This window comes from Zalophus californianus, chromosome 4 (genome assembly GCF_009762305.2).
Source record: "Zalophus californianus isolate mZalCal1 chromosome 4, mZalCal1.pri.v2, whole genome shotgun sequence".
Taxonomy (NCBI): domain Eukaryota; kingdom Metazoa; phylum Chordata; class Mammalia; order Carnivora; family Otariidae; genus Zalophus; species Zalophus californianus.
Window position 1 is genome coordinate 156900379 of NC_045598.1, and position 25806 is coordinate 156926184.

The 25806-nt window shown below is 38.1% G+C and overlaps 1 protein-coding gene across 6 annotated transcripts in view; it reads right to left on the reverse strand.

Annotated features, from left to right (window-relative positions):
- The window catches only part of AZIN1 (antizyme inhibitor 1), a 30905-nt gene extending 5391 nt beyond the window's left edge, over window positions 1–25514 (reverse strand). For 2 of the 6 annotated variants that reach the window (XM_027605786.2, XM_027605749.2), the window contains exons 1-10: window positions 25160–25514; window positions 20878–21015; window positions 13323–13468; window positions 7916–8113; window positions 5466–5639; window positions 4843–5015; window positions 3054–3188; window positions 1743–1824; window positions 1224–1298; window positions 397–559 (exon numbers count right to left, since the gene is read on the reverse strand). In XM_027605786.2, the coding sequence (XP_027461587.1) occupies window positions 397–559; window positions 1224–1298; window positions 1743–1824; window positions 3054–3188; window positions 4843–5015; window positions 5466–5639; window positions 7916–8017 (904 nt within the window). In that variant the 5' untranslated portion in view covers window positions 8018–8113; window positions 13323–13468; window positions 20878–21015; window positions 25160–25514. Of the gene's footprint in view, window positions 1–396; window positions 560–1223; window positions 1299–1742; window positions 1825–3053; window positions 3189–4842; window positions 5016–5465; window positions 5640–7915; window positions 8114–13310; window positions 13490–20877; window positions 21016–25159 lie in introns of all 6 variants that reach the window. The other 4 variants (XM_027605765.2, XM_027605776.2, XM_027605795.2 and 1 more) reach the window with 4 other exon arrangements.
- Between the last annotated feature and the right edge of the window lie 292 nt (window positions 25515–25806).

A 25806-nucleotide genomic window follows, 5' to 3' on the forward strand; every position in this document is an offset into this window, starting at 1 on the left:
TTTTGGCTGAAATCATGATCTCAGGGTCATGAGATTGAGCCCTATCTCAGGCTCTGCACTGGGCAGGGAGTCTGCTTAAAACTCTCTCTCCCCCTTTGCCCCACCCTAACCTCACATGGGCTTGGGGTGTCTCCAAAAAAATGATAATAATAAATAAAATATGCATATCTAAACATCAGAACCAAGAGTTAGATTTCAGAGGTCTTATGGCAACTTCAGAGGGCATTTTAAAATGCTCCCCAGCTGCTTACAGCTGGCTAAAGATCACCCACAACCTCATAATCCATAAATGTCCATGTCCTACAGTATTTTACACTCGACTAGTATCAGATAATTGCTATTAGTTTGAAGATGAATTTATCGAACAGAAACAAAATCATAAACTTTGTAACTTACCTCCAGAGGAAAATTTATCATTTTCAACAACTTTCTTTGCAATGATATTAACTGCAAGTGTAAATGCAGAAGACACATAGTAGCTTCCAGGTTCTGAGATTATCTTAATGCCAGATCCTTCAGGAAAGTAGACATCCAACAAAGGGCTGATAACATGATTAACCTATGAATTTTAAACGCCACATTATGATTTCAATATTGAACTAGATAAGTCACATTAAGAGATTGATAGGTTTCCTAGAAAATTTAAAACCAAAGTAGTTCCAATTACAGACCAGAAAGTTGATTTACCAGTTATCTTCAAGCAATTAAGCAGACTTTTGAGACATCAAAGTTTATATTATCAGAATGGCATTAATTTTAAAAATTTCATAATCCCAATAGCAAATAGCTACTGGTGACTGTTTAAAGTCATGTTTCTATACTCCTAAACAACAGCAATGAAGGAGCAAAACATCAAATCAGTTTCCAGATATTACAGAATGAGGGATGGAAGGCAGAGCAGGAAGATTAGTAATGTGTATCGGATAAAACAGCTTATAACTGTCCAAATTATAAATTTATTTGTACTATCAAGTACTCCATTAGAGCAGAAACTGAATACAAACTTTTTTAAGTTATGCTATAGAGTTCATAGAATTTTATTAAGCTTTTCAAAGTTAGCTAGATCTTCTCATTGCCTCTTCATCTTCTTAGAATCAAATTTTAAGCAGATGTTTGTTACAGGGTTTATTTCCTGCCATTGTTAAACCCTTGTCTATATCTACCACTTAAGTAGCAAAGAAATGAGATTATTCCAGTATATCCATCCACTGAACAAAGTTTACCTCTTCCAACTGAAATTCAGTTCCTGTGAAGCCTCCACCAATATCTAACATGTTCATTGTGAAGCCAAATTCTCCCTAGAGATGGAAAAAAAATACTTTAAATGCTTATCCAAACTGCTATGACTACAAGGACATTTCAAAAACCCCTTCCCAACTAATATCTGTTCTAATCCTTAGTATGGCAATGGTTCTGGGTCTCTACCAACAGAAATAGATTTATTCAGTGTTGTGTATATACCGTCTTCCTGATGATGTCTGCACTGTATTATAGACATATGCAAGTAAATTACTATTTCATCCCTTTACCCACTTAAAAAATGTTGACTGTATAGAACTCTTGCTGCTTGGGAGTCTGCTCATCCCTCTCCCTCTTGCTCCACCCCCTGCTCTGGGGCATGCGCACTTGGGTGCACGCACTTTCACTCTCAAATGAATAAAATCTTTGAGAAGAGATGAAGAAAAAAGGAAAAATAAGATCCTGGCTTAAAATATCAAAATAATTTAAGGAGAAAAACTTACAGCCATGTCAAACACACATCGAGCATCAGATAGAGCATGTACATATACTTGAGATTCTTTGCAAGCACTTGAAACATGAAATCTGGAAGAAAGAGTAATAAATTTAAAGCATCAGTACATTTCAGAGGCCCTTCCCATAATTCTTTTCAGTTCTCATTCACCATATTGACACAGTAACCTTAGCAAATATTTAAAGAATTGGAAGCACAAGGCTCTAATTATCCAAGTTCTAATAACCAGCCTTTCAGAAAAGACAATGTTTGAGTAATACTGTAACTTTATAAAGAATTTTTAACAATGAGTTATCAGACAGGCTTTATAACTATCAGATAAGGGCATGCTTTTATGTATACATAGTAAAGTAACAAGCACCAGCAATAAAATTGGGTCATGAAATCTTTAATTTGAATGGATAGTTTTATCTGATGAAATAAAAAAATGTCTACTGTGAAATAAAAACGAACATTAATTCAGCTGAGTATTACTAACACTTGTTAGTATTACTTAAGAGATACTTATCAGAAATTCAGAACAGAATACTTAAAATTTAATTGAAATATGGTTCTGTATCCTGATCGTGGCAGTGGTTACACAAATTTATTAAATTCATATAAAGTATAAACCCAAGTCAATTTTACTGTATATTAACTTTAAAAAATAGAAATATGAGAACTCTCAAATATATGTCAATATTTTTCACCTAAGACAGAATTAAACTTAACAGTGGTGGTTCTTTATCCATCTTTATATTTAAAAAGCAAGATCTTGTACTGTAATAAGATTAGCAATGGACTGGCATCTCAAAAACTGTGGAGCTTTGTGCTCCAGATCTGACTCAGATCAGTTCTGAGATTATGGTCAAATCATTAAATCTGGGTATCCATTTCTGCACACATAAAAATCAAGAAAGTAACACAGCGTCGTATTGGTGTGCCCAAGGGATTAAAAAGAGAAGGAAAAAAATTTAAAGATGGGGTGAAAAAAAAAACCAAATGACAACTCAGATGAATATTATTTTGGTATTCTTTAGAATTCTAGTATAACCTCTCCCTTCAATTTAAAAGGAGTGGTTTTACATTACTAACCTAAATGAATTTTTATTTATTATTTTATCTTTTAATTAGGGAAGGGGGAGGTATATGTACAAAATTATATGAAGGATAAAACATACTTGTTTTTCCTAGACTAAAAAAATAAATATTAAACTGAAAATTCAATCTATCAGACTTCATGCAAATGAAGTGTTAAATAATCTATCCTCAGAAAGACAAAGATTTATCACAAGATGGAAGCTTAAAACAAAATACTCACTTAACCCCAATAATTTGGACATCAAGTTCCTTAGCACATTCCAAGAGATGCCTACAGTTCTTCAGGGTAGTGCCAAACTTCATGTTACCCTCTTCGCTTCCAATATTATCTTCTGTTGCAATATGTAGTAAGACCCTAAGAGAAGGGGAAGATGATTGGGGCAGAGTTGGTTTACATCATCATCAGCACATGTGAAGCCTGAAGATTGTAGGAAGTATGTTGATTATGTTGCCATTGCTCCCAAATCCAGCGACGGTTGAATCAAGTGAACCTAATGAAAAACAATCCTGTATAGAGAAAAAACTAGCCATTAGGGCCTAAAGCATGAAGCTTACAAGGATGGGAATTTGGAAAATGCAGGAAGTTAAGACTCTGTTGTAGCAGCAAGAGTCAGTTGGGCTCTGCAATGAAAGACGACATTACTTTCAAATGAAGTCCATCAGTCCATAAAACCACCTAGAGAGACTAAATTGAATAGCAATGCCATCATTGTCTTTCAGTGAAAAATATCAGGGCTTTTACATGTTTCAAGTTTCCTAAATTGTTCCAGCTAATCTTCTACCACTTATTCTGAAAATTCCTATTAATCTCTTCCATCTTATTAAAAAAATTGGCAAGCTTCGAGTTATTTTATGTGTCTAAACAGTAGCCTTTTAGATACTGATTCAAATCTACTTGGTATTTTCTTCCAAATCATGACAACCAAGACAAATGATTGAGACGGTCTCAGGAGATACTCAAGTAATTACAAACTGCTAAAACCCACAAATATGCAAATGCTGTTTTGTAAGACTGTTTTCCCAAGGAAGTCCTGATGAATGACTGCTGATCAAAAGGGGTTAAGTCTCATAAAAGCAAATTATTCTTCCTATGGGTAGAATGAGCTCTATTAAGAATGTACCATCCACTTTACAATTAACACAGTAACCCCAAATCACGGCTTATCTTCAGAAGATCACAGTAACAGAAAGATTTTTCTAGAGACAAGTGGTTCACTAAAATTTCCCCCAAAAGGCCTTTATCCAAACAAAGGTTTTCAGGGTACTCAATCCTGTCAGGACACCTAAGAATACCATCAAAGTCAGTAAGAAAATTATAAATGTACAAGGAAAATATGGATATGATACATTTTCAGGAACACATGTAATAACCCATTAAAAAGCAATTTTGTACTAATACAATTTTAGTAGATCCTAAAGTGTTGACATACCAGTTCACGAAATTTGCTTTTAAAAAGTAAACTTTTTAATTAAAAAAAATCTTGTGATACATGCACGTACAAGTAAAAAAAAATATGTTAAACTTCCTATTCAAAGAGAAGAGTGGGTCTTAAAAAAAGAAACCCATCTACAGACTAGGTTCCTAAGACAATGTCACTAAGGACAAACACTTAGGAACTACAGCCAAAGGCAGATTAAATCCTCAGCCAACTAGGAAAAGAAGCTGACCAACAAACATCCTGTCCCCAACATGATAAATAACTAGTAGGGGTTGATGTGATTATGAAAATACAGCTGTGGCCCTCATTTTATTATTCCAACAACCACATTTTCTTCCTTGAATTAAAGAATATAAATTCATATTCCGAACTGTCCTTATCTCATCCCATCTCTACAAGAAGGATCAGAAGTGGGCAGCCAATAAAATGCTATTAGCATTTTCCATATAGGAATTTTAAATAAGTTAAAAAAAATAATTATAATACACACCACTGCTCTACATAAATGTACTTTTCCCAAGCCAAAGACAAACCCAAACCCTAAGCCATAATACTTAGTTTTACACTTACTTAGCATTTGGGTGATTACGTGCGATTTTCTTCAATTCAACTTCATTGTCACAAGTCATGATGTTCACTCCAATCTTTGCTGCATACTTTATTTGAGACACTTGCTTGCAAGGACTTATATAAATGATGTTTTCTGGAGATACGCCCAATTCTTGCACTAAAGCCATTTCAGTCTATAAAAACATTTTAAATAGTGTCATCTAAAAAGCAACATTTCTATTACTTTTCATTTAATTACTACTTTATACTTTACACTACCTGTGTTAAAATCCTTCAAAAAGGTAACTACCATCAGAGAAATCTCATGGTTTAGAATTATTTTGCTCTCATTGGAAGTTAATGGTCTAGCTAGCTCTAACCTAAGAATGAGGAACAAATAAAAAGTTCCTGATTAAAGATATAAAAAAAAAAAACAGCTTTTTAAAGTCTCTTCTCACTGAAACTTTCCTTTCACTGGTACACCTGAAAAGTCTGTAAATTTCCATTAGGCGGCAAATTTACACAAGAGTTTAAAAACATCCAAAACTGAGACTTCTTGCAATTTTTCTAACTACTGTAACCAAAAGTTAAAGTCGAGTTCTAAAACGTTGCAGTTCAGTGACAAAATAATGAAAAATACTTACTTTACTAGAGCAAGCAAATCCAGTTCCAAGAGCTGCCAAAATCTCAAGTACAGCTGGAGCAGAGTTGCACTTTACTGTGTAGAATGGCTTTATCTGAGCCACTATGTTCTGCCACTGACTGTGTTTCTTCACAATCTTTCCAAGATCTCCCACAAAAAATGCATTTTTCCCCGTCTGTTATGATCATGGAAAAAAAAAATCAAAGAACTATTGAAAATAAGAGTACCGTAAGTAGTAAAGAACTCCTTTTTTCCTCCACAAATGAGCCGATATATACATTTACATACACTACTACATTTAAGGCTTAAGAGTAATTAAGCTAGATTCAGCAAACACAGGAGAATCCAAACACCTTTTTCTTTTTAAACTTGACTTCTTTCTGCGCTAAGCTGGCATATAAAATATTCTCTACTTTGCTTTTTAAAAAATTATCAATTATAGGGACTTTCTACTTCATAATTGTCTCCATTTGGGGGAGTAGAGGAGGAGGAGACCACCTGTTTCATTCCATGCTTTCCTATGCTGTTTAAAGTATATTCACTTTGATAGGTCAGGATCTAATTTCCTATTACAGTGAGTAGAATCAGGAATGTTAACAAAATAAGCTACATATCTCCATTATAAATTGCACCTAACAACAGGATGGTAAAACAACAAAGCAACATTAGGAACTGATGTTTAAGGAGACAAAGTTAGTAGAGATGACAAAGAGATGACAAAATTATATTTAAAAAATACACTAGCACACTAAATGTGAGATAAACCTGATTAAGGATATTCTTCCCTCAAAACTAGAAACAGATTTTAATTAGGGATCTGGGAGATCTATAAAATGATTTTAACATAGCTACCCTAGGGGTAAAAGGACTATAACATGTCAGGCAAAGCAGTAAGGTTGGACGGCAGACAATAATCTTATTTATAGGGGCTCCTGGGTGGCTCAGTCCTTAAGCGTCTGCCTTCGGCTCAGGTCATGATCCCAGGATCCTGGGATGGAGCCCCGCATTGGGCTCCCTGTTCAGTGGGAAGCCTGCTTCTCCCTCTCACACTGCCCGCCCCCCCCACTTGTGTTCCCTCTGTTGCTGTCAAATAAATATCTTTAAAAAAATAAAAATATTTATAATACACATCTAAATATTGTTTGAAAAGCCACGAAGACAGTATTACTGCTTTCAGTTCTTTAATACACACCTGAAAATGTACATTATTGGAACATACTGACCAGGAAATAGACATGATTGGAAATTATGGTTTTTGCATGGCAGATATGGGACAGTTATACTCAAGTTACTCCATCCTTTCAAGATATGCCATCCCTAATGTTCTAGAGACAGAAAATTTATTTTTAACCCCCCAAAAAAGAAACACACAAAAAACAAAAAAAAAAAAAGGCAACTATGGCTACCAGCAAGAGAACTGGGATTTAAAAACAAAACAACCCACAAGATGTTCGGTTGTAATCACTCTTGAGCCATATAATTAGATGACACTGCTAGGAGAGAAAACGGTTTCAGACTAACCCTCACTAAATGTTACTGAATGTGGGATAATTCAAGATTGTAGGACAAGAATGAATGAAAGGAATATTTCAAAGATCATTATCTGACCTACAAAGAATGTTACAAAAATTAGAGAAGAGAAAGGTCAGCACACTTCCACTAGGAGGTTCCCTAGTGACAGGAGAGAATTAACTGTAGAATGGCTTGGTTATACAATAGACTGAACAGCATGACAAGTGTCACTCCCCCCCCCCCCCCCAAATTTTGATGGCAGAAGAAAGAGAAAGGGATTTTGCTGAGGTGTGGGGAGATTTGAGCACATCAGTAAAGGTCAAGAGAAGTTTTTTGGTATCCTATTAGTGAACACCAATAACATGAAAACAATTTTTCAACAAATTTGAGGAATATGGGGAATCAGCTCCAAAAAAGAAGCAAATTTTATCAGTAAGGCAATAAAGTTAATTCTATCACTAAGTACAAAACAAAAATAATCTTACATAGCAGTGAATATGAGTCTGTAGAAGCTGACACTTGGTGCAATAGAGAGTAAGCATTCTGTGTAACTTATCAACTTCTCAGCCAATATACAACCAAGATTAACTGAAACATAAATTACAATCTACTCAAGCATATAGTTGAGAAAAATTAGTAAGAAGCCATGTAGTGACTAGGAGGACAGCAACATATCAAGAAAACAGAACACACGAGAGCTGAGTGCTAAAATGCACAGCAGTGAAAGAGCTGTTAGGAAGCATTTGTTTTAATGTGGGCTAGAAAGAAAACTTCATCACTACTCAAGGGAAGTGGGGGCATCAAATTAAGACAACCTGGAAAAGGTAACATCTGAAGAAAAGTACTTTTATCAGACTAACATCCTGGAAACAGAGCAATGTTTTAGAACTCAGAAATTTATAAACACTGTATCTGAGAATTGTGATATGGCACACTTACCAGGGTATGTTCATAAACATAGTTATCAATAACATTTCCAAGGTTTGTTCCTTCATCCAACAGGCCAACGGAGTAGTTTGCATCGTCAAGAAATCCTTTCATCTCAGCCGTATTCCACAAAGCCGAAAGTCATAAACCAGGAAAAACAAGAGACGGGCCACCAAGCCTTATGTCTGGGTCCTTAGAATATGCAACAAACTGTCAAAATAGAAGTTTTTTCAAAGTCTGTATTATTTCACTAGTTAACCTTAGTGTAGGAGTTGTCAATGAAAGTGTGCTAAGTGCCTAATTTAGTGAGGAATCTGTGCTCACTTAACACTTGCAGATACACTGGGATCATTCAATATCTTTTAGTGCCCATTTTAAAGTGACTATATTTTATACATTTAAAAATTGAGCTCAATATGACAATTTAAGATAATCCACACATGTGCAGTTTATTACCAGTCAATATGACCACCTTATTTACAGAGTTGTAGACCCAGTGTGTATTATTCATCTTGCTTTTTTTCATAACACAATTTTCAGTAAAAATTCATTCTAAGTAAAGAAAACTAGTGAAATACCTATCTGCAGCCAAGAAATTAAAATACTGGTCTAAGCTTCAATACACTACCAGCCATATCCCATGGCGTGCTAGCAGGTAACTGCAGATATGTCTTCTAAATTCTACAGTAAGCGCAAAGTGAAATAAAAGAAATGGGTGGGGGTGGAGAGTGACTTTAACAGACCATCTGTAGCTTTGATAGACTGCCTAGGTCTCACCTCAATCTGAAAATGGTACCGGCTACATCAGGTTAGCAATGTTAAAGTTTCTTATGAAGTAAGCTGAAACCCTTATTGGACTAGAAATCAGAAAGACTCATGTGGTTGTGGCTCTATCATTTAATTGCTATGTGATCCTAGCTCAATTTCTCTAAACTTCAGTTAATTATATTAACTACTTCCTCAAAAGGCTGCTGGAAAAAAAAAAGTATAGCATACGAATAAAAAATACTTGTTTAAGGGGCGCCTGGGTGGCTCAGTCTTTAAGCATCTGCCTTCGGTTCAAGTCATGATGCCAGGGTCCTGGGATTGAGCCCCGCATCACGCCTGCTTCTCCCTCTCCCACTCCCCCGCTTGTGTTCCCTCTCCCGCTGTGGCTGTAAAATAAATAAATAAAATCTTAAAAAAATACTTAAGTGTTGCTTCAGAATAGAGCTAAAATTAAGTTGTCAATTGCCAGAAACACAAAAATGCCAGCATAATTTAAAACTAGGTACAAGCTAGGACGCCTGGGTGGCTCAGTTGGTTGAGCCAACTGCCTTCGGCTCAGGTCATGATCCTGGAGTCCTGGGATGGAGTCCCACATCGGGCTCCCTGCTCCGTGGGGAGTCTGCTTCTCCCTCTGACCCTCCCCCCGCTCATGCTCTTTCTCTCTCTCAAATTCTTTAAAAAAATAATAATAAAAAATAAAAACAAAACTAGGTACAAGCTAGGCACTTGGTACATCCTAAACCATTTACTAAGAACTCTAAAAAGGCAGGCTAATCCAATCTCTCTCCTATAGAAGAAATCTTTCCCCTCCCCCAGAACACCCATTCTCCTCTGGGTAGCATATACTATTTATCTTCTTTGCCGAATTCACACTGGTCCTTAAAGGTTACTTTACGCAAGGATTTCTTTTAACATAAATAAAAAGTCCATTAGCAAAACAAGTCCTCCAGACAGGATACTCACTGTCTGGTACTGATTTCTGGTTGCCAAATTAATGCGCACAGACCAGCTCTTGACCATCTATTTTAAAACTTGCACAGCCTTTCCTGTGTTCTTGATTCTCCCTTTCCCTCCCTCCAATGCTACTCTATGGGCTCGTGTTCACCTTCGGTGATGGCCCTCATCTTAAAGGTATACTCCATTTCAATGGTTCTCAAAGGGTCAGCTTTCTGAATGCACCAAAACAAATTCCATTAAGTCATAATATTAAATTCCATGATATACAACCAATACTCAGTTTTTCTTAACGTTAAAACACAACTTCATTTCCAAGAAGTCAACTACATTCAGTTTAGCTCACCAAATCTTTCAAGCAACAGCAGAAACAGAAAAGTTGAGGATATTTTATGAAAGGAGTTAACTTAGGCCTATCTAAGTGAGACTTAATACTTAGGCAGTAAAGTGAAAACTGCAGCCTGGACATTCTCTAAAGGTTGTTATATAAGGACTGATGTAAGCCTGTGCCCAGAAAGCAGACATTCTAGGCCTGGGGATACATATTTCTTTTAAACAACCTTTAACAATTTAGGCGGATATTCAACTGTGCACTAAGGGAAAAAGAAAAGATAAAGGTTATAAAAAAAAAAATCAATTCAAAGGTAGGTGTAAGAAAGTACAGTTGAAACTTTCAGTTAAGTTTAGCATCACAAATCTTTGTGGTCAACCCCTTTCATTTATTCTATTAATAATGAAAAATACTTAAGATCTTCAGCCTAACATTTCAGTTCATGAGACTGCTAAGTCTCTATGTATTTAACTGGGAACCTTAGGTTATCAATCATGGACCTCCAAGGCAACTGCTGCCAAAAAGTCTAAAGTCACAACAATATGTACCTCAATTTCCTATAGCTGCAGTCCTTACAGAAAAGGGAAGTTTTCCTCTAGCATCAGGATCCTCAATACTTAAAAACATGAGATCCAGTCTTACTTACCTGCTGAATGCCCACATTCTTAACAGCATTTTTTAGGGCAACGTACCAGGCACTGTTTTAAATACTTTATACATATTAATTTTCTCAACCCTTAAAACCATAATAACAGTATTACCCCCATTTTAGAGGTGAAGACACTGAGGCACAGAACAGTTAGCCCTAGAGATGGTGACGATCAAATTTTTTAAAAGGAAAAAAATTTGTCTCCTGAGCACCCTCACCCTTAGAAAAAAAGAGAATTCCTTTTAGAAACCCAACAGTAACTCTCAGTCTGACAGAGCTTTATCGAATTTCCACGATCAAGTAACCATTTCTCAGATTTATAAATTCTCATAGTTCTAATAAACTAAATTTACATATGGCATGAAAACATCCTATTAAGCCTACTCATAGCCTTTTAGCCTTTGTAATACTATTTTCTAGATTTTAACTTTGCTGTTCCTTCTGTATCTTTTGTCTAATTCTCAGGTAAACCCCAAATATGACATTTTTTCCTGGGACACCTGGGTGGCTCAGTTGGTTAAGCGTCTGCCTTTGGCTCAGGTCATGATCCCAGGGTCCTGGGACTGAGTCCCGCATGAGGCTCCTGCATTGTGTGCTCTCTCTCTGACAAATAAAATCTTTGAAATTATTTTTCCTTTTTTAATCCATTTTATCAACAGTTTACATGAAACAATGTACACCCATTATGACAAATGTATACACCTGCATAACCCCTTCTATGAGCTTAAGTTCCCTCATGTCCCTTTTGCAGTAAATCCCCAAATCCACTTCAGCTAACCACTGAGCTCTGTCACTACAGATCAGACTTTTGTAGAGATGAAATAATTTTAAAGGATAACCCAGGACCAAACTAAAACAGCTGACAAACAATGAATAACATGAATAAACATATTGGAAAGTGCATCCTGCTTTAAGCGCAGAATGCTTGTGAAATGGTTTTATCATTAAAATGCGACTCTCACTTCAAAAAGAACCATAGTTTGGTTCACCACAATCCCTACTTGACTCACATAAGGACCCTGATGGAAAAATAAAATTCATTTGCTCTACTGGCAGTACGTAACAAAAACAATGAAGAGACTATAACACACCCAAACCACTAAAACAGATGTAGTACATGTAACATTATTTGATTTCCTTAATTATACTGAGCAGTGCAATTGTTAAACCAACACGAATAAAAGATAGTGGACATCAGTGAGCTCTATCTCAGTTTATCTTTTTGGATGATCCCTGAAGTTTTGATGCTCCCATAATTCCTAGCTCAGAATAGGTGCTCACAACAGGTGGACAAAGGAGTTCACAACTCTTAAGAATGGGGAGTTAAGCTTAGGATTAGCTTGAGACAGCAATGAACTCCAAAGTGTTGAAAAAGATGGTCCATCATTCACATTCTTAAAAGGTGCCCCAAAACAGGATACAAAAGTAACCCACATATAAATGCAAAGCTCAACTGTCAGTTACTGCTAAAAACTAAAAGTTATGCCCAGGAAAAACTAATACCTCTAAAGAATCTGCAAAACAAAGATCTTCAGGAGAGAAATTTCCTAACACTTTCTGAGCCAACAAACCCTTTGTTCAAATGGAATATCACTTGGAAGCCCAAGATTTCCAACAACTGAAAAGGCTGAAGTAGGTGGTTATGGGTAGGCTGATTGTTTCTCTCCTACCCCCAATATTATACCCCAATCTCGCTGAAAGAGTCCTAAAAAGTAGTTAATAATCATACCTCCAGGAGCCTTTGCCTAATTTTCTTAACATGTTAGCAAAAATATTTTAAAGCTCCACTATCTCAAAAAGATTTATGTTCTACATTTTCTGCCTCAAAGCACTAAAGTTATTATTTTGCTAGTTTTCCAAGAAGCATTTAAAGTTACTTGGTGATGTTAAACCAAAAATCTAGGACATATACAGCATGTCCTATGGAACCAGAATGAAAATAAGTGTGTATGTGTTGTGGGTAAGCAGAGTTTATATTGTATACCAGATCTACCAAGTTAATCCACCTCAATTTTAAATACCACAGGGAATTTCCAGACACCTCCCCATTAAGCCACTCAAAACCAGGCAATGCCAAACTTTATCCCAATGTTCCAATTCTTGGTATTAATTTCCAACAGACACTGCACCATTTTTTATGGCTTATAAATCAGAAATGGGACTGATTTACTGGCTCTAACACATTATGATCCACTATGTAGTATACTCTGGTGTTGCTAGACATTGAATTTTTACAATAAACTTCAGAAAAATCTACTGTGTAAATCTTAGATTTCCAAATGGAGCAAATTCACTTTTCATAAAAGCTCTGAAGTTTTTTATCAACAGATAGTAGGAAGTATTCTCTACTTACAAGCCTTTACGCCATGTTCACAACCAAACACCTTACCAATGTATGGTGAAAGCAAGCTCAGCTTACTTCACACTAATACAATTGCTGTAATCACAATACTACTTTTGTAAGTGATTTCCTCTTAGATATTATAGCTGGGAAGAAAAGTGTTTAACATTCCTTATTTACACCTTCATATTGGTGCTGAGAACACATTTTTTTTTTTTTTTTTTTTAATGAAGAGCTGCCAAAGAAACATAAGGCTCCAAAGAACTGCACCCTGCTCCCTGGAGCCTTCCATGAGGCCGCTGAGTCCTCATGTTCACTGACAGGGTAGCTCCAAGAGTAGTTGCTGCAGCAGCTGGGCACTTGCCTTGTTACACACCTGCTACAAAGGCTTCTATAGTTGATTGTACTTCAGAAGAAACTGATACATCTCTCAAATAATCACAAGATAATTCTGGCAGCAACAGCCCACTTGACACCAAGCTGGATGAATATGAGTCTTGGATTTCTGAAGTGAAGACCTCCCTGGAAGTAGAACAGGGAGAGCTGAAAGGTTGAGAGTACTGTTTCAGATACATGTAAGCAGGAAACCCAACCTTAATATATCAACCACTTTTCTAAAAGGACGTTTACTCATTAAAGAATGAGAACTTCAGATATTTTGAAATTACAACCACTACCGTAAAGAAGCCTAAGAGCACTTTTTTTTGTTTTGTTTTTTAACATATGATTTGAGGACTTAAAACTCAGCTCACAGCTTTAACAATAGACACAATGCTGTCGAAATCACCTCTGCATTCTACCTCTGACAGAAATGTTACTTACCACATGGAACACCTTTAGGAATAACTGGGCAAAAGATCATTAGAAGAGGATTCTCAAAGATGACTTTGCCATTATAGATGTGAGGTCTGATGGTTTGAACCACCAGAAACAGTGACAGGAAGCTACATACTGGAAATGGTAGGAAGTCCAATAAATTGTGCGATGACCGTTAAGACCATATGGATTTTTGCCATACCGGACTAAAAATAAGTGATGGATAACAACAACAACCTACACTGAGTACTTAGGATAATCAGGACAGAGCTGGCTTCATCAACAGTAAGTGGAAAGCCAGTAATGGCAATAAACACCCTTAAAGTTACTTTTCAGGTGATGAGGTTAAAAAAAAGAAAAAGAAAACCCTGATTAACCGTAGAGGAAGAACATTAAAGGTTTACTGCTGAAGAATTATTTTAAAAGACAAGAGCAAGAATAGGAGATACAACTGGGTGGGGAAAAAACCCTAAAGGAAATGAGCCCAATAGGCTGCCCCATGAAATGTCTCAAGATTCTAAAAATACATCTTAATGAGAAAACAAAACATAGGATTTTAATACCAATATACTTTTACATGTGGAACTGACAAGATTAGGCTCCCGGGGCGCCTGGGTGGCTCAGTTGGTTAAGCGACTGCCTTCGGCTCAGGTCATGATCCTGGAGTCCCGGGATCGAGTCCCACATCAGGCTCCCTGCTCAGCAGGGAGTCTGCTTCTCCCTCTGACCCTCTTCCCTCTCGTGCTCTCTATCTCTCATTCTCTCTCTCAAATAAATAAATAAAATCTTTAAAAAAAAAAAGATTAGGCTCCCTTTAAAATCTGTCTTGACTATTTGATGTGAAGGCTAGTTTTTTCTGGAAGAAGTGTATGTACCTCACACAAGTAAAAATACTTAAATCCCTTTTGGTAATTAAGATGCAGTAACATTAAAGATAACTACTGTAATACAACATGAACAGGAAATCTATAGCTGTATTAATCTTAAGCTTTAGCTTTCTGAGCTTTCCTGGTGTAGTATAGGGAATAACTCTTTAAACAAATTACTATTCAAACCAATTACTATTTATTACCTTATAGGGCAGATCTCACTGTCACCTCTCCAATTAGAAAGATTAAACACACGTGCAATACAATAATTGCAGCAAATACAAGGTTAAGAAATAGAATACCTTAGAAACCCTATACATCTTTCCTAGGTGGCAGTGGTTGCATGTCCCCTAGAATAAGCATGTTCATGCTTTTCTAGTCATCATTTCCTTGTTATTTAGTAATAGTTTTATTATTCTTTATGTCCCTAAAACATTGGCTTTACTGGTTCTGAACTATAAATAGCATCCCTGTTATTTTTCTACCATGACTGACTTCTTCTGTTCAACTTTATAGGCTTCATTCACCCATGCACATAGATATGACCAGGGTCCATTAATTTTCATTGCTGTGTAGTATTCTGTGTAGATATACCATTTATTTATCTGACCTGGATCCATGGGTTACTTCCCACATTACTTATATTATTATTTATGATGTAACTTCTATTATTTATGCACCTAAGAGGCAGTGCCATTCAAACTATGGCCTGCAAACTAGCTGATCCAGAAGTTAAGAACCAAGCAGTAAACTACTTTACATTGTGGTACAATAGCCTAGCTTGCTGACTGGCAGTTTAGGTAGCACTGGTCCAGGGCTAACTGCTAGGTTTTTAGTGAAAAATGGTCTTCAACTCTTTTGCTCATTTTTCCTTTTTTCCCTTTTTTTTTGGCTTTTTTTTTTTGTTTTTTGTTTTTTTTTACTTGTGGGAGCTCTTCATGAATTTAGGATAACAAATACCTCATTTTGAGAATTATTTGGGGATCGTTTTTGTTACAGTGCCCATTTTGAACATACTAAGACCCCTTCCTGGGGTGCCTGGGTGGCTCAGTCATTAAAGCATCTGCCTTTGGCTCAGATCATGATCCCAGGGTCCTGGGATCCAGCCCCTCATCAGGCTCCCTGCTCGCTCAGCGGGAAGCCTGCTTCTCCCTCTTCCACTCCCCCTGCTTGTGTCCCTGCTCTAAAAAAAAACAAAAAAAACCCCTTCCTACTTTTGGTCATGCCAAATAGAACACGTTGACCATATTGAACTTAGATAAGATGATACAATACTTATTTAGGAGCTCCTAATAAACTGGGCACAAGAGGAGCCTTACAGCAAAAAGCAAGAAATAGATGAAAAGTCATACATTCAACATAAACCTAATATTGTCTGCATAGGCACATAAATCATAGTAGGGAGTTCTAGCCAAAAAAAAAGAATTCGGCCAAAATGTAAAACTGAAAAGCCCCTACAAGAAGTTTTTTAATTAAATATAAGGAGAAAGAAGAGAACATGGAATTTCTTATGATTCTTACTAATCAATGTTATAAGATTACTACGGCTACTCATATTCATAGTAACAATACCTTACAGCAATGCTGTCCAAGAATTTTCTGTGATAACTGAAATTTTATCACTGCCCAAAACAATAGCCATTAGCCACATATAGCTCCCCAGCACTCACAATGTGACTCATGCAACTGAGAAGTGAATTTTAAATTTTATTTAGTTTTAACTTTAAAAATTTAAATAGCCGCCTGGCTAGTGGCTACTGTACTGAACACAGCAGTGCTTAGAGGATGCTATTTTCCTAAAAAATTTTAAATTTTTAAGGATCAGGTCCACACACACAGATTAAAAAAACCACCCCACCTCCAAATAACTTTGTTCAAGGTAATAAAGATCAATTCACAAGTTTACAAAGTTAGACTGCAGGGGCACAAAAAATAACAAACTCCATTTAGAAGAGAGGTTCAAAACGTGTGTTTACATAAGATAATGAAGAAAAGGCAAAAAGTTCAGAGAGGAGCATTTGAAAATAATTTATTATCTTGGGTCCTTCTCCAAGTCAATTAGTTACAGGCATTTAAGACCTCACGGTGGCTGAGTATGGCCCAGGCAGGCTGAACATCAGTCTAATCCTTGTAACTCAGTACACTGTACAAATATTTTCTATTCATGCCATAACGTTCTTCAAATTATTCACTGGAATAGAGAAAAGGATGGCTAAATCTCTGCTTCAGTTAGCTTGTGACAAATTGCTTAGGTGTGCAAGGATGACCCTGGAATGGAGGTGAAGGACAAAAAAAATACCAGTTTCCTAAGCCTTACCAATGTGAGAGCACTTCACTTGCAACAGCCTCCTTAGGCTTCTCTGAACAATGGCCAGCGTAGAACAGCCTTCTATTTACCTAGATTTTATAGTTTACAAGGTACAAATACCTCATTCACTCCTAATTGGAATTAAGTGTCTCAAAATTTCAGGGGGAGAGGGGGTCTCAAAAACTGAAAATAAGACTACGCAAGGGGAGTGTAACGGAACACAAAACTTGGTAGCCCTTATTAATCCTCCTGGCTCAACTGTCTTTTATAATAAATGCAAGAACCATTTCATCCCCTCTAAAAATTGGTCTATATTGCTTTCCAATCTTTTTGGCCCTCCCAGAAAAGATTCTAAATTTGCCCGAAGAAAAAAAGCCATGCTCCCCAAACACTGTTTTATTCATTAACAAATCTTCACCTTGTGCTTGTACAGAATACTTTCCTGCTAATTTACACCAGCAGTGAGGAACCATCAAATACTATTTTACATATGCCAGGGGATACACATACTTTAAAAACGTGTATTTCAAGGATAGCAGTTTTATTGTTTTGTTTTGTTTTTGTCAAAGAGCACCAACAACCATTAATGTTCTGTTGAATTTGTATGCACAAACTCTGTAAATTATCCAAACTAATTTTTCTCCATAGTAAATCAAAAACCTGACCACTGACAACAGCAAAACATGAGAAAACAATACTAGTAAATTCATACAGAACATTTTTTCCCTAGTTAAAATAATTCCAATTTAGTTAGGGCAGGTGTGACAAAACAGGAGTATTTAAAATGATGATTCTTATGAAGTTCCTACATGAACATGGTCAACTAATGACAACCACATAAAATATTTTAGACAAATTTTAAGAGCCCATTTAAACCACTCCATTAACTGAAACCTATTTCTAGATTTAGATACATTAAAAAGTATATGGTAATTATTAATCCAATCTGACTTCATCACCAGGTCTGCTAATAAAACTAGTTGGTTAGAAGAGAATTTAGGGGGCACCTAGGTGGCTCAATGATTAAGCATCTGCCTTCGGCTCAGGCCATGATCCCAGGATCTTGGGATCGAGCCCCACATCGGGGTCCCTGCTCCGCGGGAAGCCTGCTTCTCCCGCTCCCACTCCCCCCGCTTGTGTTCCTGCTCTCGCGCTCTCTCTGTCAAATAAATAAATCTTAAAAAAGAAGAGAATTTAGTTTTTTGGAAAGGACTATTTAAAATTTTTCCATTAGGCTAATTAATTTATTAGAAAACAGTGATAGCTAAAATAACTTGAGAATCAGCCCACTGGGGGGGGGGGGAGCCACACCAGCATAAAGCCATAAGGAACTCTTTTAAAGGCATTCAAAAGCTTTTCCACAATTACAGGACCTTCATTAATCTCAGATACTACTAGTGTTAAAACAAGTGTTAAATATAGTACTCATAAATTACACCATACACATATTCCAAAGAAAAGTTTTCAAAGAAAAATTCTTATGTAAGCAACCGGCCACGTTTCCAAATACTTAATAAACTATCTCAAAATTCAGATAGTTACCTGATTTTATCTGAAGGGAAATCCTAGAGCTCAGACCACTTGTACAGAACTAGTGGAGTACTACACTGTTCAAATAAGACTTCACACAGCTATATGCTTTGCAATGCCAAGTATTTTCCACAAAGACCAGTGTGTTAATAAGCCCTTTTAAGGATTTCCGGTTTTCCAAACAGTATTGTTGCTCCACAGGATTTTAATGTTCAGTATAACCAACTCCTACTGATATCTAAGGACATTTCTGGAATGTAGAACTTTCACTTGCCATTTCTACTAATTCTAGTCAAGAACCTTTGGAGTCAGATCTTTTCTGAATTTAAAATCTCTCAGATTTTAGAATAGTACTATAGTGCACATACTTTATATAACATTCTCCAGGAGGCCAAGCTAACACTGCAACAAAATTTAGGAATACTGGCACTAAATGGGATAAGATAAAAATAGCATCAGCTCAAGGTTTTGTTTCCAAATCAGTTTAGGTTTCTTCAAGAAGGCTATAAAATTTTAAGTAAATTTTAGACTTTAGAATTATATGCATAAAGGATTGTGGACCTAGCTTCTAGTACTAAAGTTTTGTTCAACAGAATAATATACATTGTACATGGACATAATAAATCAGTTACTCTGGCTGCCAGGACAAGTATCTTTAGGATATTTTACCTGTGCTCATCCAACCCCAAAAGAGGAATAAACTATGAACTTTCCCAGTACTACGTTAATTTTAAATAAAAACTACTTTCCCAGATTTGGCAGAATCATTTATCAATCTATCAATTCACTGATGCAAGTTTAAGAGGAAACATCACTAGAAATATTAAATATAATGCAGTTATATTTACATTAAAGAGATTTCAATTAAAAACGTGTCTTTTTAATATGATCTTCCTTAAATCATGAAGCTTGTTCTTGAATTTCCACTTTAGAATCTATTCGTGACTGTGATGTCAACTACACCTCACCCCAGAAAAGTTAAATGTCCAAGCCAATAAGGGGGAAATATCAGATATATTGGAAATAGAACAGAGGACTAACAAAAATCAAGAGATAACGGACTTGGTACTGAGATGGCAGCAACAGTGCTTCTCTTTAACTATGTATACAAGCTACCTGGTTAAAATGCAGCTTGAGTCATGTTTGAGTGGGGCTGAGATTCTGCATTTCTGTTACAGATGATGCTATAATCCCAAAACCCACACTACATTAACGAGGGGTGCTTAATACACTCAAAAATGAAAAATCATCGTTATCAGTTTAGGGCTAAAGGAACTGTTCTAGTTATAGCTATGATTTAAAAAATAAGCAGTTTGCTTAAACTCACATAGCTAGGAGAAAGCCAGTATGAGAAATCCTCCAGTCAGGTTTCTGTCAGTAGAACTTTCAAGAAATCCTATTATTTAAATTGTTTTTTTACCTTCTCTTTAGTCTTGCAAATGTGAAAAGGTCTGCTTTAACTTACTTTAATTAGATAGAACATACATTTTTATTTGATAGAATCTAACATCAGACTATAGAAACACTAAATTGATACCCTAAACTTTCCTGAAAATTTCAATTATTTCCTCCACGTCTCTGGACAACTTAGAAACATCCAAATCTCAAAACCTAAATTTCAATAGCAAGAAACCTATATATAAAAAACAACTATACAAATTTAGCAGCACAAATTCAAAGAACAGTTTATTGTAGAATTATATTTTGCACAAGAGTTTTAAGTTCAGTCAAAATTTATCCAAGAAAATCTGTTCAGAAAGTGACATGCTGGGAGACATACATATATCATCTCAGTAAGTCCTCTAAAAACAACCAATTTTTCCCCACCAGCTGAGTATCACAGAAAGTCATATCATAAAACAATTATAAACTCTAGTCATCACATTGTACCTGGCAAGATGCTCAAGCTAGAAAAACAAGATTCACCTCTTCTATCCCATACTGTGGGGTACATATGGGCGCCAGTGAATGGAATGAAGAACAGAACCTTTTGCTCTAATATGTCTCTTTTTTCTGATTAAGCCCAAATATTTAAAAATTCACCAAGTCAAACAGTTGAATGATGGAATAAACCACTGCCTACACCTTAAATTAAAAACAAAAATACAAAAATCTCTCCAACTTATATTAAAACCTGGACTAGTAAGATTTCCTAAAACTTAAGCTTGTGGTATGTACTTAAGTACAGTAATACTTTTTATGTACTCAAAACAAATTGAGCTAATCATTGGTAAACAATACATACAAAACAATCAGTATACCCATAACTGCCAAGCCTTTATTTTAGAGGTTTTAAAAAGAGCTTTAAGAGATAAGTACACTTTCAAGTTTTGAAAAAAACTGAGCAACAAGAACGCTCCTTTACTTCAATCTTACATGACCCCCAGCTTAGATGTGAAAATACTTACATGGACAAGTTAGGAGATGGAACCCCCCTATCATCAGCTAGGTTCCCAAGGTGGCTCAGCGTTGAAGTCGAACTGCTCTCTATACAGCACTTCTCCTAGGCCCTCTGGGTAGTTGTATACTTGGTCAGAAAGTTCGCCCTAAAGAATGAAATAGTAGTAGTAAATAGTTCCAAACTAAAAAAAAAAAAAGTTAGGTTGTGCTTCAAGCAGATTAAATTGACTTAAAGATTAATTGTAGGAATAAATTTCAGTTTTAAAAGAGTGTTTCATTAGTCACATTACACAAATGATGTTTTCAAAGGGTTTACCAAAGCACTTTTTTCTGTAGTAAAAATTTCCAAGCTGCTATAGTACAAAATTCTCAGAGCCTGATGTCATGATCCTCTTACCAACTTGCTTTATCTACCCATTCAACTTCCAGCCTTCACCTTATTTCATTTTCACTTTTATTTATCCTCCAAAAACCCAAATTTCTAAGTGGCCTAAAACTGAAAATTTCCAAGTACCCTTATCAACCTGATGTATAATGTTCTGGCATGATCTGTAATCTGGAACTACCCAGGACATTTCTCTTACTCTCCAAATTCCAAGTTCTTTACTTAAAAAGTGTAAAATCTTACTACAAAACAAAAAGAAGATCTATTACTTAGCTGATACATCATGTATGTATGTGAAGTAACACATGATAGCTGCTTTGTGTATTAGGCAAGTAACTTAAGGTTTACACCTCTCTTCCTTAACCTACCTAGACTTAAGTCTACAATCACTAGAACAACATATGAATGTGAAAAGTGCTTACTTAGCATGTTACAAAATGTTAAGTTTTAGCAATGGTTATTACCTATTACGGTTTACTTGGATGGACCTCTCACTTCTAAACTGCTATATCTATACTTCTAATAATTAGGTGGTTGCTACTTTAAAGAACTATAACCTGACAGCATTTGCTAGAAAGGGTGATGAGGAAACCAGAAAGATGATGAAACTGGAAATTAGAATGTTAAGAATCAGAGAAATTTCAGAATTACTCTAGGCATCTCTAAAGCATCTCAAAAAAATAAAAATTAAAAAATAAATAAAGCATCTCTCATCTCCACCAGGATAGAAGCATCCTTGTGGTTCTTTCAATTTACTAGGAGAATCTGCTCACACTCTCAGATGAGTCAAGAACCCATACCAACATGTAACGGTGATTATAACCTTACATTAGATTACAAATGATATACCCCAACAAAACAAAGATTGATTCTTCCCACACCAAGATAATTTTAAAAATAAACTAAAAGCTGACTCATGCTGGAGACAGAGAGTTTATTCTCCATTATCCTAAGGAATAGGATAATTATCCTGGGTGAGACACTCTCAACCCCACCCCCCCCATGTATCCACACAGCTATTCTGCTTCATGCAATCCAAGAGCAGTGATATAAAATGTTAAAGATATTAAACTTCAGATATTCAAAAATGTTCTTCAGCATGATCTCTAAAACATTTCCACCTAACAAAAAGATACTAGTAGGAAATAAAGGTCCTAAAATATGAAAGGCACACCTTAGTAAAATAAAAGGGGTACACAGGGTAAGAGGGCCATTTACATACAGGATAAATAGAATACTTGTACAGTTAAAATAAACCATAAAGGAAATTAAATGAAAATGTGGAGGAAAAAGGGTACAGGAAAAGATAATTCTCATTTAGAATGGAATGTGTAAATCAGCTGGATCATGAACAACATTGCAATCTAGTTCTTTAACTGAAGAGAATGTCTCATATCTAGGTGAACAAGCACAGGGAGAACTAGTCTTGACTGGTCAGCAGGTCACTAACACACACACACCCACACCCTCCCATTACTTTTACAGTAACTATCCTGAAGCCTAGTAGCCCCAAATCATCAGTATTTCTCTGAATGACACGTATCGATTGCCTTTACCAATTACTTTGAAAGTTGCCATGTGGTATGCTTTCCAAAACCCCCAAACTCCAGCCTACTTATGAGAAAAACATCGGACAAGCCAAATTGGGGGACATTCTACTGCATGTCTGGCCAATTTTTCTCTAGGCTGTCAAGGACAGGACAAACAAGGTTAAGAAACTGTCACAGATCAGAGAGAAATGGGGAAGACATAATAACTGAACATAATGTGGTACCTTGGATTATCCTGGAACAGAAAAAGGACATTAAAAACTGATGAAATTCAAATAAAGTCTGCAGTTAACAGTAATGCAAAGTCACTTTTAGTTTTGACAAATATACCATAGTAAGATGCTAATAATAACGTGAACTGGGTGAGAAGTACGCAGCTCTGTACTACCTTTGCAACTTTTCTATAATCTAAAATTATTCGAAAAGTTTATTTGTATTCATATAATGGACTACCATTGAGGAATAAAAGCAACCACCTACTGATATATGTACCACGGATGAATATCAAAAACCTGCTGAGTTAAAGCCTTTTACACAAAATAATGCTAAACAGTATAATTCCATTTTCGTGGAAGTTCTAGAGTAGACAGAACTAATCTATGGTTTAAAAAAATCAGAATCCTGGTTGCCTCTGGAGAGTGGGGGGGGGATGGCATTTGAAGGCACAAAAGAGAAGTTTCTGGGGTGAGGGCAATGCTCTAATTCTTGACAGGTCTGGATTACACAACTCTTTTTTTTGGTCAAAACTCATAAAATGGTTAAGACTTAAATCTGTGCACTTGGTTACGTGAATTTTATCCAAAGGTTTTTTTTTTAAGGAATAAACAGTATTAAACTATGATATGTTCCTATGAACTGAAGTTAAGAGGGGTGAAGTGTTTCTGGCGTCTCCAACTTTGAAATACATGGAACAATGAGATGGATTGATGAAAGGATAGCAGGATGGCAAATAAAGCAAAACGTTAAATGCATCTAGGAGAGGGTACAAATTCTTTCGCCTTCTCTGTATGTTTGAAAATGTATAAATTAAACCTGAGTGGCAAAAGAGTAGGACTGATTACTTGATTACTGCACCTACTATATCACATTTAATCATTAGGAGCCTATCTTTCCTACTAAATGTAAACTCCTCAGGGCTCCTTTGTCTTCATGACCAGCATCTGCACTCACATTTGTAAAAAATTAAAAGATTAGGACCTTGCCCGACAATCATTAGCCATAGTCCTGCCAGGTTCGTCCCATCAGCTCTTCCCCATCACAGAGCACCTCCCTCTCCCCTAAGAGTCCTTAGGTTCCCACCCAAGCTAGGGTCTTAAAGGTGGAAACACCACGGAACAGAAAACATCTTAACAGATCCAAGATGCCATCACAAAACCCAGTTAAATATGAACATCAGGTTTCCGAGTCAGCAGTGTAGCCCAAGAAACATACACGCTCATGAAATATTTTGGGCAAGAGTTAAAAACGTCAACATCATTCCTTTTGGCAGTCAAAATAGTACTTGATAAGCCACCCAAGCCTACCGTTCTCCCTCTCACTCCCCAGGAATCGTGGCGCGGACGGGAAAACGAAGCCAGGGTGACTAATCCTCAGGCTCCAAGAGGTGACTGGGGTTGAGTGAAGGCGACTTGGCCCAATCAGGAGCGCCGCAGGGGGCGGAGCGGCAGCCCCGAGGCTTCCAGAAGGGGCCAAAGGCCTCTCCCTCGCTACCTGACACCGGGGCTTCCCTGCCTCCGGGCCCCGAGTGGCGTCAACTTTCCTCCACCAGAGGGGGGCCGCACTCCCCGCACCCCCAAGAACCCGTCCTCCTCCGGCAGCTGTCAGAGGAGGCCGCCGCCAGGCCCGCCCCGCTCCATTCATAAGGCCCCGGCCGTTGCAGCCCTTCGCGCCGCCTGCGGGGATACCGGAGGCGATGGCGCGACCGGGCTCCGGGCCGGGGCTGCGGGACCAAGGCCCCTTAGGGCTGCGGCCCGGCCCCCTCCCCGGAAACAGCAATGCACCACGGGAGAGGGGTGGGGGCCGCACGCCGCCAGGAGACGACGCCGACCCCCGGCGGAGACCCCCGCGAGCGCCCCCACACGCACACGCCCCCTCGCTTTAACCGCGGCGGCTCCTGCTCCGTCGAGCCGCAGGCGGCCGCCTGAGGGCCCCGAAGCGCGCCCGCCACCCCAGCCCGCCGCGCCGCCGCCGAGGGACCGACCGCCGCCACACACACACCGCCGTCCGCCATGTTCGAGGCAGCCGGCCGCGGGGCGCTGCGGGGCCGCCGGCCGGGCGGCGGGGCCCAGCCGGCAAGCACCCGGCAGCTCCCCGAGGCCGGCCCCGCGCCCCCGTGTCCCTCGGATCGGTACTCACGTGAGATAACGGCCCAAAGAGTCGGGTAAAGCGTCTTCTCTTTTTCGGCGGAATTTTTAAAGAGGGATGTGGTTACCTTGAGCAGAAATACCCAAGGCGGCCTGGGCCATAGGCTGCGGGGACGACGTGGGGGAAAAAGCGCGGCACCGACACCAGCTGTGCAGCAGTGGCGGCGGCGGCCGAAGGGAGAAATAGAACAGCCTAGGTAAAAGAATGGCGAGGGCTGGGTGGGGAGAGGATTCGGCCTCGTCACACTGCAGAGCCGAAGAACGAGAAAGGATGAGAAGAGGCGAGAAGGAGGGGAAAAAAGGAAACACTGCAGCCGTGCGAAAAGCCAGAGAGTGTGGGAAGGCGGCGCCCGCGACGCCAGTATTTATAGTAAGGGGGCGTGGTCTAATGACGTCACAGCCGGCCGGGCTGCCGCGCGAGCGGGGCGGAGCCGGGCAGCAGCCCGGGGCGAAGGGAGGGAGCGGAAGAGAAAGGCGTGAGACCGAGGACCGAGGACCGGGGAGGCCCGGGGGGGGGGGGAGGGGGGCAAAAAGGGGCGGGGCAGGACGGCCGACCCCGGGTGCAGGTGCCGACCGCCTGGTAGTGGTTTCCCGCGCTCCCGCGGGCCGTAGGTCCTCCGCCCGCAGAGCTCCTGGCGC